The 18,130-nt window shown below is 42.4% G+C and overlaps 2 protein-coding genes across 11 annotated transcripts in view; one reads left to right on the top strand and one right to left on the bottom strand.

Annotated features, from left to right (window-relative positions):
* LOC126985423 (uncharacterized) overlaps nt 1-6,759 on the top strand; it is a 32,814-nt gene extending 26,055 nt beyond the window's left edge. For all 3 annotated transcript variants that reach the window (XM_050840289.1, XM_050840288.1, XM_050840287.1), the window contains one exon: nt 2,388-6,759. In XM_050840289.1, coding sequence (XP_050696246.1) covers nt 2,393-3,439 — 1,047 coding nt within the window. In that variant the 5' untranslated portion in view covers nt 2,388-2,392 and the 3' untranslated portion in view covers nt 3,440-6,759. The remainder of the gene's footprint in view (nt 1-2,387) is intronic.
* LOC126985420 (uncharacterized) overlaps nt 1-18,130 on the bottom strand; it is a 112,667-nt gene that overhangs the window by 44,747 nt on the left and 49,790 nt on the right. For 2 of the 8 annotated variants that reach the window (XR_007738696.1, XM_050840276.1), the window contains exons 2-5: nt 11,750-12,015; nt 9,388-9,559; nt 8,209-8,367; nt 7,427-7,605 (exon numbers count right to left, since the gene is read on the bottom strand). Coding sequence is in view for 7 of the 8 variants with exons in the window: in XM_050840276.1 (XP_050696233.1) it covers nt 7,427-7,605; nt 8,209-8,367; nt 9,388-9,559; nt 11,750-12,015 (776 nt within the window). In the remaining variant the exon portion in view is untranslated. Of the gene's footprint in view, nt 1-7,426; nt 7,606-8,208; nt 8,368-9,387; nt 9,560-11,749; nt 12,016-12,953; nt 12,980-13,260; nt 13,282-16,167; nt 16,196-16,261; nt 16,431-18,130 lie in introns of those variants that run through there. The other 6 variants (XM_050840279.1, XM_050840280.1, XM_050840282.1 and 3 more) reach the window with 6 other exon arrangements.

Below are 18,130 nucleotides of genomic sequence, written 5' to 3'. Positions count from 1 at the left end.
CATCTTGTGTCTCTTAATGCGATACGAGACTATTTCTACTTCGTCTATGAATCCTATCGTTTCGTATTTATATCCTATGTTGTTGCCTCTTCCCACTTCGCTTATGCAACAGAACGTGCTCCCACATTCTCATCATTTCGTTTATTGATTCCATGTTTTCGCGTTCCTATCCTCTACGGAGCCTCAAGTTCAAGGTATCTTATTCCCTGCACAGTGGCAAATTAAGTTAAGACACCCAAGCCAACCAACACAACAGAACGTACTCTCATTATTTTCTTTCATTTCGTTTATTATTCCATGTTTTCGTGTTTCTATCCTCTACGGAGCCTCAAGTTCAAGGTATCTTATTCCCTGCACAGTGGCAAATTAAGTTAAGACATCCAAGCCAACCAACACAACAGAACGTACTCCCATTATTTTCTTTCATTTCGTTTATTAATTTCACGTTTTCGCGTTTCTATACGGAGCCTCAAGTTCAAGGTATCTTATTCCCTGCGCAGTGGCAAATTAAGTTAAGACATCCAAGCCAACCAACACAACAGAACGTACTCTTACATTATTTTCTTTCATTTCGTTTATTTAATTCCATGTTTTCGTGTTTCTGTACTCTATGGAGCCTCAAGTTCAAGGTATCTTATTCCCTGCACAGTGGCAAATTAAGTTAAGACATCCAAGCCAACCAACACAACAGAACGTACTCTCATTATTTTCTTTCATTTCGTTTATTAATTTCATGTTTTCGCGTTTCTATCCTCTATGGAGCCTCAAGTTCAAGGTATCTTATTCCCTGCACAGTGGCAAATTAAGTCGATATCCAAGCCAACCAACACAACAGAACGTACTCTTACATTATTTTCTTTCATTTCGTTTATCAATTTCATGTTTTCGTGTTTCTGTACTCTACGGAGCCTCAAGTTCAAGGTATCTTATTCCCTGCACTATGGCAAACCGTAATGGTGTGAAGAAATCCCAGCCAATACCCGATAAGTTAATCAGGGAGAGGTTATTGAGTCTCATGGTTACGGGAAATTAATGACTGAATGACTGAACTGACTGCCTGAAAAAAATTACTTATGACTGACAGACGAACTCATAAACTGACTGAAAAAAAACTGAGTGACTGGCTGGTTGGGAAAACTGAGTGAGTGACTGACTGACTGAAATAACTGACTGAGTGACTGACGGAGAAATTGACTGACTAACTGAAAAAAACTAGTGACCGGATGATTGTAAAAACTGAGTGACTGGGTGATTGTAAAAACTGAGTGACTGACTAACTGAATAAAGTAACAAAAAAAAACAACAAAAAAAAAAAAAAAAAAAAAAAAAGAGTGAGACTGACTAAGTAACTGTCTGACTGGTGAGTTGTATGTCTTGACTGAGTGACTAACTGGAGGGTGCATATTTCGTCTTTTGTCCGTGGCGCAAGACAGTTTAGCGAGAGGGGGGGGGGAGGACGAGGGAGGCGGCGACCGTCCCAAAGCGAGGATGGCCAATAGAGAGACAGACAGACAGAAACAAGACACAATGGGCCGACCTATGATGGCACGTGTGTGTGTGTGTGTGTGCGTGTGTGTGTGCGTGTGTGTGTGTGTGCGTGTGTGTGTTGCCGGGTGGCTTCTCAGGGCCCATTCCAACACGTCCACTCCTACTATTGCAACCTGTCCTAATGTTCACCTGTTGACTTTAGATGAGGTTATGATTATCTAATGGTGGTGTTGGTAGTAGTAGTAATAGTGGTGGTGGTGGTGGTGGTGGTGGTATGAGACGGATTATTATAGTAGTAGTAGTAGTAGTAGTAGTAGCTGTAGTAATAAAAGTAGTAGTAGTAGTGGTAGTAGTTGTAGTAATAATAATAGTAGTAGTAGTAATAGTAATAATAGTAGTAGTTGTAGTAATAATAATAGTAGTAGTAGTAGTAGTAGTGGTAGTCGGGGTTGAGTGAGCCATGGTATGCATGTCCCAGACAGAGACAGACGAGAGTTGTATTATGTGTGAACATGTCAAATGCCCACTTGTACATTCTCTCTCTCTCTCTCTCTCTCTCTCTCTCTCTCTCTCTCTCTCTCTCTCTCTCTCTCTCTCTCATACACACTAGATTAAAAAGTAGATCTATAGTAAAGAATAATGTAGGTATGCACTTACAAAATCAATCATCTTTGACATAAAATTGGAATTAAATGTACATCCCATTACATGTAAACAAAAAAAGTAATGATAATGATATAAAAAAAATACATAATAACAACAACAGCTTCAATGCAGACAACACAACCACAATAAAAAGACAACCACTTCTAACAACTCAACACTACAATACAACCACTAGCCTCCCTTCCTCTCCTGCGACTAGAACAAGCCCTCTAACCCCTTCCCTCCTCCCACAGGCAGAATGGTGGGCCTGGCGGTGCCGGAGCTGTCGGGCGTGGCCGAGGTGGGGGCGGGGCCTGAAGTGGGGGAGAACGGACCCCCTGACCACGCCCTCCTGTACCAGGGGGGCGCCGTCACCCTCATCCCTGCAACGCCCTCCCAGCTGGCCTCCCGCGGGTTGGTCCCTTACCCCCACGTCTACCTCACCACGGAGCACGCCCTGGCCCTCACCCGCGCCCTGGCCACCCTCCACGCCCACACCCTCATAGACCGCCACACGGACACGCACTCATCCTTGACCTCGTTCGACACACCCAAGGATGAGCCGCAGGACATATTTTCACACCCTGCCGAGTTGGAGGTCCCCCTTGAGTCCCATTCCTTGACCAAGTCCGAGGGGGAGGGTGCCAAGCCGTCCCAGGTGGATAAGTGGACGGCGCAGATCTCACAGCTATCAGTCGTGGATGCTAACCTGGCTGTGATGGTGGACGCGATGGGGGCCACTCGGGGCAGCGAACGCACGGTACGCCGGCTGGAGGCTCTGCGCGGCGACCTGCCCACCCTCACACAGTTCCTCCAGTTCGCCTCAGCCATGCAGACAACCCGTGTGCCTAGCGTGGGGCCTGTGTGCATCGGGGACGTGTGGGTGCCGGAGGTGGAGGCCGAGGAGGATGAGGAGGTGGTAGCGGTGCGGCTGCGTGGTGGGTCAGGGCTTCAGGCACCCCCCCTGCGTGATGCCGCCTGGTCTTGGCTGACGCTGCTCTCTGGGGACACGCTGAGGGACCGCTACATGGAGCTCTGCGATGACTACTGCAGCGCCTTCAACAAAGCTCTCCTGCGGCGGGAGGCGGCGGGCACGGCGGTGGAGGAGCTGTCTTACTTCGACGTGATGCGTGACTTGGGGGAGAACTTCTTGCATGCCTTCCTCACCGTCATCCACAAGTTCGTCGTCTCCGGCAAGTGGTTCTTCGACCGGCAGCTGCACACAGAGGAGGGTCTTGCTGCCCTTGTTGATCTCGTCAGCTTCCTCGTCGATAATGGCATCGTGGGGTCGATTTTTGTTGTCTGATAACTCGCCACACCATCCCCATCCCTCTTTCCCAATAAGCCACCTTACTTATCTCCCCCTCACCCCCATCCTTCATTCATATTCGCAAAGCCATCCGACCGTTCATCCCTCCCTCTGTACCTTCCTCCCTTATTCTTCAAATAAGGCACCTCACCCTCCCTCACTCCCTTCTCAGACAACCTCCTTACCCTCTCCCTGCCCACACAACCCATGTCATAAACCGCTGCCTCACACAAACACACATACGTAATGCCCTAAACCTCCCCCTCTGCCTCTATCTACCTTACCAAAGACAGAGCTTGACTTCTCTCTCACCCTGCCGATCCCTACCACAATACCCTTCCTCACCCTGCCACTATCCATCCCTTCCTCCTTTTCTTCCTCCCCACCAAAACTAACTCACATTCCCCTATCTTAGCCAAGACAGACCATGAGGTTGAAGGGAAACATATCATAGAATAGTTGAGGCAAAAGTTCTGTTAATTTTAGCACAATATTTTTTTTTTTTTTTAGCCTTTAAGACAACTCTCAGCCATACATACCACACACACACACACACACACACACACACACACACACACTAAGTATACAATAGATATTTCTCTTCCTTCTTTCTCTTCTCTTCTTTCCCTCCCTCCCTTAATTCATACCCATCATTCCTCCATTCCACAATGATAAACAAGCAAACAAACAAATGTATAATAATTACTCTCAAGCAGTATTCAGGTGTGTGTGTGTGTGTGTGTGTGTGTTTTAAGTGCCACTGAAAGAGGAAAATAGAAAATATGACTAGAAAAAAAAAATGAGTGAAGACAATGATAATGAAAAAAAAAAATGTAGAAGATATAAGAAGAATATTGATGAAAACACTGACGATGAAATGGAAACTAAAGAACACAGACAGATAAGTAGATGAAAATATAAACAAACCAAAAATAACAAACACTGGAAAAAAAAAAGATAAAAAAGATAGAAGAAAAGGAAACAACGAAAGCGAAACAATGACAAATCAGAAGAAGACAACGAAAACAGGAAGAAAAATATGACCTGTCTGTGGCTAACATTAACAGTATTATTTTTGTTTTTCCACCCACAAAGAATCAGCCTCCATCCAAGCTTATGTGTGTGTATGTATGTATGAGAGTACGTGTATATTTTAAGACAATGAACAATCTCCTACATAACCAACGCATGTACGCAGTCACAGTAATACAATGATGCTAATAGGGGAGGAAATAGTTCAAGACTGTACATAGTAGTGATCCTTAGAGCCAGTTCTCAGCACGCCAGGTGACTGTGTGCATCCTCAGTGATATTACTAAGATAACCGGCCGTTACTCATCTCCGTCACCCCGAGACTCATCATTATTCACCTCTCATCATCCCCATCGCTACTTAGGTTTAGTGACACATGAATGATTAATGACAAAACTGGACGTAGATTCCAAACACGTTACCTTCTGTTGTCCTCTCCCTGTGCTTTATGTACTTTACTTTCTGTTCCTTTTTCCAGTGTTTTGTTTTGTTTTAATGGCTTTTCGATGTTTATTCTGTTTTTTGGTCTTTTCTAAATGTCCTTTTTTGGTGTTCTCATCTTACCTTTCTCACTATACTTCTTTTTTTCTCTCTTCATATCTACCCTGTTCCTTCCTACTTCCTCTTTTTATTCTTTATATAGTTGGTTTTTCGTCTATTGTACATGTCCTTTCTGCGTCTTATCATCCTCTCTTTCTTGCTCTACTTCCTTCTCTCCTTCCCATGTCTATCTTTTCCCTTCCTTCCTCCTCCTCCTCCTTCTAGCATAGGCTCAGTAAGAACACAACCAGCCATCCACAAAGCATAATACGATCTCACCCATCCACTCTTTTTGGTGTACACGCTATTATGATTTCCCGGTGCAGGTTACGACACAAAACAGGCCATGCACTCCACGCAGTAGTCAGACATAATGAATTCCTGAGGTGGTTAGTCCCTTTAAGCATAATGTAGATGTGAATAGATATGCTGAAATTTTAAAGTGTGCATTTTGTCCATCATTCTCTAGTTCCCTAAGTAGACTAAAGGACAATGCACCACTAACTATAACTACAAAAAAGCATAGGAAACATTATTAGCTTCGTCACCCACTCAACGAACGTAAAAACACAAACTGTATAATGATGAAAATCAATTCCGTCAACAAAATGTCAAATCTGTATATGCTAAATGTGCCTTGTGAATATTTTGTCAAGCTTAGTTAGGAAAAATCTAATTAATCAATGCAAGTAACTGTAACATCGAAAGTGGACTTGTAACACGCTTCTGAAACTCTGTAACTTATGTGGTGTGAGAAGTATGATCAGAACAATATAAAAACAACAAGTATAACAACCTCCACACAGCTTAAAACAGTCTATGGGAACCTATGACATTTTCAGACCATTATTGGCATTTATTTGAAGGGAATACTCGATAATCTCTTACACTAGACTAGAGGATTAAGCATCGATAAAATGTTGGATTATCTATATTCTGAGAGCTTTCTGAGAGTGTATAGTAGTTAAGGCCTTAAGGGCAATGGTGCTGGGACTCTTGGCCTGATGTAAGCTAAGATTCGCGTCCTCCCTGCGTTGTGCTGTGCCACCTCTCGGGCATGGTTACGCGAGCCTCTATACTTAAGCCTTAGTCGAGTAGGAATGCTTACCAATCTTAATGTAAATAGTTTAGGTTTGCATTACTCCAAGATGAAGAGAAAGATGTGCACTACTGAGATAAATAAAAGAAGGTTCACATAACTCAGAGATGAAAAAGAAGAATGAAAAAAGATGTTTGTCTAATTCTATGATAAAAAAGAAAGGTTTGAATTACTCTTGAGATAAATAAGAAAGGTCTGGAATATTTTTGAGGTACAGAAGAAAGGTTTGCATTACTTAAATCATAAAGAAGAAAGGTTAGCATTACTTAAATCATAGAGAAGAAAGATTTGCATAACTAATAAAAAAAAAAAGGTTTGCATTACTTGGGCAGAAAACAAAAGATTTGCACGACTCCAAAAATAAAATTTGCATATCTCCAAGACAAAAAAGTGAGTTATAGATGTGTCCAGAAAATGCTTGTGTGTATTTGTGACTGAATCTCTTGTGTTACTTTTAGCGACAGGATTTGAGTGCGAAGGACAGACAATGAATTGCAGGTGAGTGTCCTTGAATGGATGGAACAAAACTTGTATAGGTATTTTAAGGCATCGTGTAAAGAGCATAACGATTGCTGTGGGTTAATGTCGCTGTTACACAAAAGAATGTGCAACAGTGAAGATACCAATAAAAATGTACGACTAACAACTTGTCTAATTCTAACCCTTTCCTCAAAGATATTACAGCTGCTGGCACTACTATGCAAAGTAAAATGAAATAAAAAAACAAAGATAAGAAACAAAGAAAATGTGAATGGAAGAAAATATCAAGAAAAATGTCAACAAAACTGGCAAAGACGCCTTCTTATCTAAATAAAAACATAGAGGTATTGGAGATAGGTAGAAAGAGGTAATAAAAGAGAAAGAGATGGAAGCATAAACAGACAGGTGGTGAGATACACAAACAAGGGAAAAAAGATGAAGACAGCAGAAAAGATGGCACAAGAATATAAAACAAGCAAGAAAAGAGACCAAAGTACATGCAGTGGCGATCCTGAGGACCCGGGATCAAGACCCATCATTGCTGAGTGGTGGCCAATTACCATCATGCTGTTCAGACCATCAATCAACCCTAATTTCAGCAACTTTGGTCAAGAAGAGCACCAGTAGGAGCAAGGGCCAAGAGTCAAATAGTACATCACAGCAGCCACTATAAATAAAAAGATCTCGCGCCACTAATGGGCTGGGGCTGTCCACCGAGTCCCACAAGAAAGGCTGTTGGTGATATGAGCAGCATATAAATTAAATATATAAATAAATAAATAAATAAAAAATACCAAGCCCACCACCAAACAAGCAAGAAGCGGAACACTCACCCTTGATCTTGAGCTGGGTGGCGGCTTTGAGGAGGCCCGGCAGGTCGTGGGACTTGACGAGGGTCTCCCCCTTGTACATGTAGCTGATGAGGCCACGCAGCTCCTGGAGGCTGACGTCACGCAACACTACCACCGGGTTAGTCTGGCACACTGTCTTGAACATCTCCTCGAAGACCTCGCTGCGTGGGGGAGGAGGAGAGGTGAGTGGCACAGCAAAAAGAATAATACGTCAACTACAACTAGCCTCGACATAAAAAATAATACAGACAAATAGGCTTAGCACTAAAATAATAAACTTGCCTTAGCACTAAAATAATAAAAGACAGCTAGCTTCAGTGTTTGCTTCTATATTTCAGTATCATCACAAACGATACACAGTGTGCTTTATCAAGGCCGTTGGCTCCCGCGGGTCCATTTCTCCCCTCTGCTCTGCAAAACAGTCCCATCACCTATTTTTTCCTCTCATATGTTACCTATAGCTTACATATGAGAGGAAGAGATAGGTGTTGGGACTGTGTGGCAGAGAAGAGGGGAGGAAAGGACCTGCAGGAGCCTACGCCAGACCGGCCTCGACATATTTGGAAGACTATAGGAGTGGTTACTGCTCCCCCTTGAGCAAGGGGGATGGGGTGTGTGGTGTGTGAGGTTCTGGCAGTACCCAAAGATTGACTAATGAGCCCTGCTCTAATCAGAAGGGTACTTGCTGGTGATTGAGAGTCCAACTCGTGATCAGGCCGCGGTGAAGTACACACACACACACACACACACACACACACACGTACCTGCAGGTGGCCAGCACAAGGCGGTGGGCCTGCACAAACTGCCCCTCGGCCACCAGCGTGCAGTCAGTTAGCTGGTTGTTGAGAAGCAGTCGCTCGCATACCGACAAGAAACGCGCCTCAGTGTTGCTGGAGCGGAGGTGCAGGCGGTTCAGCTTCCTACTGTAGTGGAGGGAAGGGAACACAGTGAGGGTTGGGTGGAAGAATGGATGACTATGCCACTAACACACACACACACACACACACTCAGATGCCAAAATCCACATGTGCTTATAGAAAGTGGTGCATTATTTGAATGCAATTTACATTCACCATCCAGTTTAATTTACATCACCAAGAGATCACTAATAAAACCTATTACAACCTAACTAAAAATATAGTTGTTTTATTCAATAATTTAGGGAATAATAACAAGATAGCATCAGACCATAACATTTAGTTGATTTCCCAGGCAGCACTTGAGTCAGCACCACCTTTTTCCTTTGTCTTATGATGAGGTTTACCTTAATGAAATTTCATATACAGGTAACTCTCGATTTACGCGAGTTTGGTTTACGCGTTTTTTAAATAACGCGGGGTCCAAAATCCAAATAAATGTTTAATTTAAACGTTTTTTTCACTTATATGCGATATTTAATGAAGTGGCCACCAGATGTCTCACACACCTGTACTCACACGGCACCGCGGCCACACAGCTGAGCTCAGTTCTTCCCATGCGCCACTTGAACAACAATACAGTACCCACACTGCCACGCTACTCAACAATAGGGGTGGGCAGGTTCTGGCACCAGTACCGGTACTAACAATACCAGACGGCTCGGTACCGGTACCAGACTGCTCGGTACTGTTAGCAATACTAGCCAGTCGCTCATGGTGTCCCTCATTTCTTCCTCACATGAGTGAGGCCGAGTGCCTGAGTGGATATCTCAGTGATATGGATATTCTCTCTCTCTCTCTCTCTCCACTGAATGAAGTGAATATTTATTTTTCGATAGAAACCTACCTCTTGCTTGACTTACATTGTTTTTGATTTACGCGACCTCTTCAAGGACACAATACTCGCGTAAATCGAGAGTTACCTGTACCACTTTACTTACCTTGTTTTGCTGCCAGGTTATTATGTGTCGTGCCTAGAACTGATAATGCCAGACACACTTCTCCCCTATACACACACACACTCACTTGTCTCCTTGCAGGTCCCCAAGTTTGAGCTGCGGGTGCTTCCCTCGCAGGTGGCGCAGCATGGACGATGTGTTGCCGTGCTTGGCCAGCTTCTCGTTACAGATGCGGCAGCTCACCTTGTCCGTCCCCTCCTCCTGGAAGTGCTTCCACACTGTTGACCGCTTCTTCTTCACTGTTGGCAGGAAGAGGGAAGGTTACTTATACTTGACTGATGTTTTTAAAAATACATCATGTTAGAATGGTCATAAATAAAAAATAAGAGCATTTTGGTGATGTGCTTGACACACAAGTTACCTATTGATAATAAAAAGTTGAAGTACTGATCATGATAGTTTCAAAATATTTGATGCTCTTTGTGAGATAGTATGACATTAAAATGAAAAGTACACCTGACCCTTGTTTTCTCAGACCTCTATTTCCTGAATATCTGATTTTGTGGAGCAAATCCAGGGTCTGACTAATGCCGGAAATATGCCCAGTCAAGTCCAGGCCAAAAATCTGGGTAAATATTTGTTTTAGGACCGTGCCAGTATCTCATTACCTACCTTATGAAACATCACTATCTCTTCATATACCTTTTCTACAAACCTTCAACAGTCATGGAAACGCTTTGAAAATCCAATTCAGGGGCTTTTTTTTTCCTTGAAAATAGGGAATAATATTTACAAAAGCGCGTCGCCTCCTCTGGCGGAGGCCGTGGCGACGCTGCAGCCACCACAGACGCAAAATAGCTCGCAGAGGGTTTAGGGTCGGAGAGCATATTTAAACTACTCCAACCGAACTTTACGACCTACTAACGGGGGCTACGCCTGCCCTGGACCCCCCTTCTAACTAGGAGGGCTACGCCCCCCCTGGACCCCCCCCATATATATATATATATATATATATATATATATATATATATATATATATATATATATATATATATATATATATATATATATATATGACTTATTTCACAGCACTGCCGTCAGCCAGAGGAGGCGACGCACTTCCGTAAACAGCATCCCCTATTTTCAAGAGTAAAAAAAAAAAGTTCTTGCATTGGATTTTCAAAGCATTTCCATGACTGTTGAAGGTTTGTAGAAAAGATATATGAAGAGCTACTGATGTTTCATAAGGTAGGTAATGAGATACTGGCACGGTCCTAAAACGAATCTTAACCAAAATCTGTTGCCCAGTTATATCTGGTGATAGATGGACAAGTGCTTGGCTGGCCAAGTCCAGGTATAAAGAACACAAGAACATAAGAACGTAAGCAATCTGCAAGAGGTCAGTTGACCTATACAAGGCAGCTCCTCTAATCCTAACCCCACCTTACCTCACTATCCATGAATTTATCCAACCTCTTCTTGAATTTATCTATGGTATTGGCACCCACAACATGACCATCAAGTCTGTTCCATTCATCCACCATTCTACATTGGTAAACCAATTCTTGCCGATGTGTTTGTTGAATCTGCATTTATCAAACTTAAAACAAACAGAAGTCCAGTCATACATCAGATTCTGTCTCCCAGGCAATGATCACAGCACCCACTAGGTGGACGTGTGAGCACTGGACATATTTGTTTAGTGTTGTCTTGTGCTGCTAAGCGGCTGCCCTGTGACCTTATACTTTCATGTAAATACAGTATATATGTACTGGAATCAATTACAAAAATAATTTGCACCCAGAGAGTTGAAAAAGCAAATGGCAAATGCTGCACTGTCGCAGCCATAACTGGTCTGTTTCTTTACATGTGTCAACTGAGCAGCTGCTGGTAGTTAAAATACAGTTTTCATTACCCATTTGATATTTCCATTACCTTATCTGTAATTAAAGCTTTCAAATACCTTATTTTAATGAATGTTTCTTAAATGTGTTGAATAAAGCAGGTAAAAGTTAGTGGCAGGTAATGAATATTGGTGACTGCTGAACTGAGTATGGTCAACACCTGGAATGGGTCATGGCCCGTAATTGCAGCAATTTCTAATTCCCAAGCTTTTGTGATTCCTGGGCAGGTGCTCCCCCTCTCTTAGTCAGGTAAATCAAGGGTCAAGTGTAAAAAAAAACAAAAAAAAAAAAAAAAAGCACTTGCACACCTGGGTCAGCTCTTGGGCAGCTGATTTTATTTTACTTATTTACTGCAAGTCTGGCTGAATGCTTTTTATTGTAATCATGCTGAGATCAGAACAGTACTGCTCCAGCATCAGTCCTATCACACAATATACTGCAGGTCCAGAGTTGGGACAAGATTAGAGCATCTAGTGAGCTTTTTTGTTGCCGTTTTTTGTTTTTGCCCTTGACCTGCCTCCCTTGCTGCAAAAAACATAATAATAATAATAAAAATAAATAAAAATAATGCAGTACTCCACTGACCTGAGGGATCCATCTGGGGCAGGGTCTCCACCACCTCGTCCACCTGGCCCTCATCCACGTTCCAGCCGTCGTCATTGCCGGGCCCTTCCCCGTCAATGAGGAGGCAATGCATCAGCTCTGGGTGCTTCCCCCGCAGGTGCCGCAGCATCATGGAGGTGTTGCCGTGCTTGGTCAGCCGCTTGTGGCACGTCCGGCAAGCTACCTTGTTCTCACCTTCCTCCGCAAAGTGGCGCCAAACGGCGGAACGCTTCTTCTGCATCACACTGCTGGGGAAGAGATAAACAGGTAACAATGTGTTTGAATGTACAACAGTGAGGAGATTCAAAGCTTGTCCAACCCCATAATGGAAAATAAGGGTGTTAAATGAAAAGAGGAGGAAAAGAAGAAAAAGAAAAGTGTTCAGTGATGCCTCCTTTCATTAGGTTAGGGTATAGTATGGTAGGTTTGAAGTGGAAATACACATACAAGGGCAAGGATGTTTGGTTTCATTAAGTTAGGGAATGGAAAAGGTAGGGGTGGATATATATGTGTGCTTATTGAGGCCTGGTTTGATTAGGTTAGGGTAGGGGAGCAAAGGGAGAAAACAGAATGTGGGTGTCTGCTTTTCTTCATCTAGGGCATGACAGGGTAAGATATGAAAGGAATAAACAGGGTAAGAATGTTGGGTTAGGTTTGGTTTGTTTGGTTTAGGTAAGGTACAAATTAACTGGGTAAGGATGTAAAGTGTTTTGGTTTGCTTAGTTAATTAAGGTAAGATAGGAACAAAAACTTCTGTTGGACAGTAAACAGAAAAAAAGTATTAGGCTAAGGTAGGTAGGAATGGATAAAAGCTATTGTTGCACACTGTAAGAATGAAAGACAGAGGATGAAAGTTAGGTTAGCAATACCAAATTATTTCTACAGGATCATTAGGTACACACACATAAAAAGAGGAAAAGGGCAGATTGATTTGGTAAAGTTGGGGGCATATGTTAAGATGTACATGGCCCTGGTGCTCAATTAGGTTAGGTTAGGGAAAAATATATACCAGGATGACTGATATTTTGGTAAAGATTCAATTTAGGTCCCTGTAGGTTTTTCATATGCAGTTATTTTCCATAATTTTGAGAGTAGAAATTTAATCATCACACAACAGAACCCCTTGGACATGCATTATTTTGAGAGGAATGCAGAGAGTATGGTAAATACCCAGATTTACACTCACTGCAGGATCATGGAACAGGGCCACTTCACCTTCACCCTACCACTTCAGGTCTTTTTAAACAAACAAAACTCCACTAAAACCATTGACAGTTATTTACTGACATTAAATTTGTACATAACCTATCACTGCTAAGGATAGTAACCCAATTCTGCTGACTATTAACATATTGCTGCTAAAATAAATAACCTATTGATTAGATGCAAGGGGCTGATAAGATAGTTGCAGGCAGATAGCAAGAGTGGAGATGGTGATTCAGAGATACTTGAGGTATTTTATAAGTGATTAGAATAGTACTTTCTGCACTTACCACAAAATAACACGTGACCACAGGTTACATTGTGCGCTGATTCAGTCGTGAGATTATTGGTTTAAAGTGGATTTTTTGGGGGAAATGTTATACTTTGGAATGTTTCGCATGAATAAGAGGGAGGGGAGATGGAGTCGGAACACCTGACCCCCCTAACTAAAATCAATGAAAATATTAACATACAGAGGTCGTTGAGAAGGTATTCATTGGACATATAAATAGAGAACACTTAACAGTAACCTGCACGAGGGTAAATATTTCCTTTATTGCTGCCTCCATTGTTTTTCTTCCAATTGATAGTTTTTAGTTCGAGTGTTTTGGGGCAAATTTTGTTGTGGTAATAGCAGCTCAGAAACTGGAAACTGTAGGGAAAGTTTGCACTAAAAGTGTGAGAAAATTAGGGCCAAAGACCATGATTTGTAATGTGCATAAGGAGGGGAGCCAGGATAAGATAATTGAGACTTAACAGGAATGAGTTCCTACACTCAATCCAAGGAGTTGAGAAGAAAATTGAGGTGATTTTTAGCAAACCTGCTGTTGGTGGCACAATGCACTATAATCTTTAATTGATCCAACTGTCAGAGAGCTGATCCACAAGCACCATGACAAGATAAAACTAGAATTGGGAGTGTATACTGTGAGAGATAAAGATCATGCAATTATGTGTTATCACTGTCAAAGATATGGCCATCATGAGGCCAACTGTACTGCCAAGAGCAATGAGGAGGCACCACGATGCTACAAAATATACTGGAGATCATAAATTGATGCATTGCACCATGGCTAAAAAGAAATGCATAAATTGTGTGAGGTACAAGAAGCCTGAAATTGATCACTCAGCGAATGACCAGTGCTGTGTAGTATTTCAGATTGAAATTGAGAGAATACATAATATAACCGATCATGGCTACTAGCGTTTGGGACAAATTGTGTCTTTAATGTTCAGTGAGCTGGAAATAAAACATTGGTTATTTTTGATACCATAAAAGAAAAATATCTGATAAGAAAGGATGAATTTGTGATACTATAAAAAGAAAATATCTTGATATTTTAGCGTGAATCAGAACATGGCTAAGTGACTATGATGATGCCAAGTTTATTGAAATGACACCAGTAACCTTCAAGCAACCTCCTGTATGGGGCTTACTCATGGCTCTGAACAAGGGCGCCTTCATATAGTTGTAGGCTGGCCTGGATTTGGTGACCTCTCTGACCGTAATGTCATAACATTCTCGACAATAAATGGCCTTCGCGATAGTAAACCTCTCCCTTATTCCTCAGTCCCTACGTTACAAACAAGAGCATTGAGGTTTACTTATTTTAGGGATGTACCGATACCAAAATTTTGACCGATACCGATACCCCAATAGTTGACCGATACTGATACCTGTGCACTGATTTATTTTTATACAACAGTTCCAGCAGCTAAAGGGTAATATCAAATGTAAAAAAAATAAAAAAAATAAAATAAAAATAAATAAATAAATAAGTAAATAAAAAAAGACCCACTACTCGTTATTCCACCATAAAAAATATAAAAAATAAAATAAATAAATAAATAAAAAAAGTATTCAGTGCTGGCCTGAAAAAAGGTGCCCATAGATTCGTAGCCAGACGTGCTGACCACTGCAGCATGGAAGCGCATATTAACCCTATACGGTGCGGCGAGGCAACAGTGCATGGTTAACCCAAGTGCTAACACCCACCCCTATGAGTTTCGACAAGGGGTAAGGGGGAGGCGCCTTGTGAGGTCCAGTTGACTCAATAGGTTAGCTTTACCTTAATTGCCGTACATTTAGGCAGCCCTGGCAGTGTGACCCGTTGCAGGGCGACCGTCTGACTGACTGTGGCAGGCAAATGAGGCGAGTGGAGGGGCTCCGCCAATCCCATGCCAAAGCTACTAAACCTGTATTACATGCGTCCACGGTACAATATACGAAGTATTATATACTTGTATTCAAAGTAATATGAATCTTACCGTTTAAAGTGATGAAAATTAAATCGCGGGAAATTCCAAACTATGTAGTATCATGATACTAGATAACTACACTTTTCTGATATTTTTTCTTAACAATTTAGAAAACCCAATTTCTGTTGAACAAAATTACTTGCAACAAGTGAAGTGACGTACAAAACTCCTTCAAGTATCGGTAGTATCGGCAGAAAATCAGCCGATACTGATACTCTTAAAACGTGCCGATACCACCAATACTGTTACCGATACATTGGTACATCCCTAATTTATTTGTGCCAACATCATCATATTGTTGACAGCCCTGCTCTGGTGCTCTTACAGTGGAGCGGGGCCTGAAACCTCATTCATGGTAAACGGTAATGATTAATAACCATAATATGACCACGACAACTGGGTAAAAAATGAAATAAAGCACACAGCGATATCTTGAAATGTGTGCGCAGCCACAGGCAGCATAAACCCATGGCTCACCCCTGTTGGCTACTCGAAAACAAATCACACAATGACAATGGCACAACAAAAAACAAATCACACGTGTTCATCTTTAAAAAAATAACAAATCTAACTTAACTTGATGAAACTTAACTATATCTAACCTAACCTGACCTGTGCTCAACCATAAATTCAATATTAATGTATCCTAACCTAACAGGGGGATCAAGACTGACAATCATACTGTGGTTATAAATCATTTACACAACAAATCTGGCCTCTTGCAGACTCCTAACATAATATTCCTATTACTAACCCACCCATGACTCCTCTCCTCCCATTCCTCCCTATCTCCTCCCTTTCCCTCCATATCTACCCATTCTCCCTCACTCGCTCCTGGATAAGAGTAAATATGATGAGTCTCCGTAAGTTAGCCATATAGTAAAGGTTTGGTTTCCTCTAGTAAGTGATATATTAAAGGTTTCGTCTCTTCACGTTACTCCTATGCCGAGGGTGAATCGGAGGCCGCCGAGCACTGCTTCAACCCCGCGGCTCGAAACAGTCTCGCTCGGGTTCCATTTCCTTTCCTCTCACCTTCGCTGCGGGGAATCCTGAGCCGCCACTGCACGCGCGAGTCCCTGCCGGAGCCTCGGGAGTCAGAAGGAGGCGCTCGAGGTGTCCGCCGGGTGAATAAAGCCAAGGAAACGCGCCGCCTCTTCGACCCTCACCTGAGCCTCGCCGCCACAACAACAATGATGGCCGCCGCGCCGCTCCCTAATCCAGCCCACCTTTGCCGACCTCACTTGGATTACGTATTTCCGTCTATTTCACCTCCTCTCAACCTTTTACTACATTTATTTAGCATTTCTATATTAGTTTTATCTCTTGAATACAACTGAGAGGTGTATTTTGAGGTTCTAGGCGTCATTTTCGAGGTTTGTGCAAAAACTGAACAGAGAACGGAAGTACGATAATTCAACGATATTATGGGAATTTCGAACTATTTCTCTCTACGGTTGTTCACCAGTTTCATAGTTAGAAAGAGTATAATGCCCATTGATGAGACTCTGAGGGCTATTTCACTAATTTGCTTTACATATTTGCAGAGAAAACGAGTGATATCACGAAATTGGTTAAGTAATTAGATATAGATTCAAGAAGGCAAATGGCTGAGTGGGTTTTCACATTACAAACGCACTAAAGTAACTCTGTCCACAACATGCCATAGACACGGTGGAAAATATCTACCAACGAGGCTTAAAAACCAGTCGGGGAGGAAGTACCATCACAATAACCGGACTGAACACATGTGGTCGAGGGAGGGGTAGTAAGGGGGGGAGGGGGTAGTTAGTTTAGGTGTTACGAGAATGTTCGATCGGTATTCTTAAAAGCTATAGGCTCTCACAACTTAATTCTCTCCCAAGACCACAAAGGAGATTAATCGGGTTCTAATGAGGGCTTTCTCGCGTTCATGGTACACAGAAGCCTCGTCAAACTAGGCTCATTAAACTTCCCATGGAAATGCTAACACAACCTCTACGAAACCCTGATCGAATGTGTGTGTGTGAGCCCCGGAATGTTTTAAAATATAGACTTTGGAATGCAGGAGTTTCAGCTTATTTTATGGTTCAAGTTTATTCGGTACAGTTGCGTCATATGGGCCTCGATCCCTTGTCCTGCCGCGACCCGCCCATCACCTTGAGATTACCGACTGATTGATTGATTGTTTATTGTTGCAAGTAAACAACAAAGGAGAAGGGAGGAGCATGCCATCCCAACCCCCAGGCAGTACAGAATGTGATTATACAACTAAGGATACATGTGGAAGTTGTATTAGTAATTATGAGGCTATGTGGCTGGCTAAGTTCATTTCCGGGTCGGAGTTAGTGTTGTCTTTTCACAGAGTACGGTGTGGTGTGGCGTGGTGTGGCGGGTTTTGATTTGCTTAAGTAGACGTATAACAAACTCAATCGTAAAAAGTTTTAAAGAAAACCAACATAACCAACTAAGCACTCCTTGAAAAAAAACGCGTCAATAATGGCAAATCAGCCACATTACTGATGATGACTAATACGACGTTAAAAACTCAGGCGTTTGTCTCGGACGTATTAAATTATGAAAAGGCTAATATTATTTTTTTTAGCCGGTGTTGCTTTGGCGTGCGGCCCACCTCAGCCTCCGTAGCCGACGGGAGTGTAGTGAATGGTGTATACCTGAAATTCACCCCACCTGACCTGACCCAACTCACCGCACTACTTAATCTCATGCTTGTTTTTATTAACAAGGGGATGAGCAAAATGATTGTTCAGTATTCCCCTAAAATAAAGGCCTTCTGCCCCATAACTACGGAGTAATAGTAATTTGGTTCACCGAGTCATTATAATGGCACACCTGACACTGAGTCAGGTGTTCAAATGGCCTGCAGGGCTTCGCTTGGGGGCATCCACACAGTGTCTGTGAAGA

Source organism: Eriocheir sinensis, chromosome 59 (genome assembly GCF_024679095.1).
Source record: "Eriocheir sinensis breed Jianghai 21 chromosome 59, ASM2467909v1, whole genome shotgun sequence".
Lineage (NCBI taxonomy): Eukaryota > Metazoa > Arthropoda > Malacostraca > Decapoda > Varunidae > Eriocheir > Eriocheir sinensis.
This window is presented reverse-complemented; position numbering and strand designations above follow the sequence as displayed.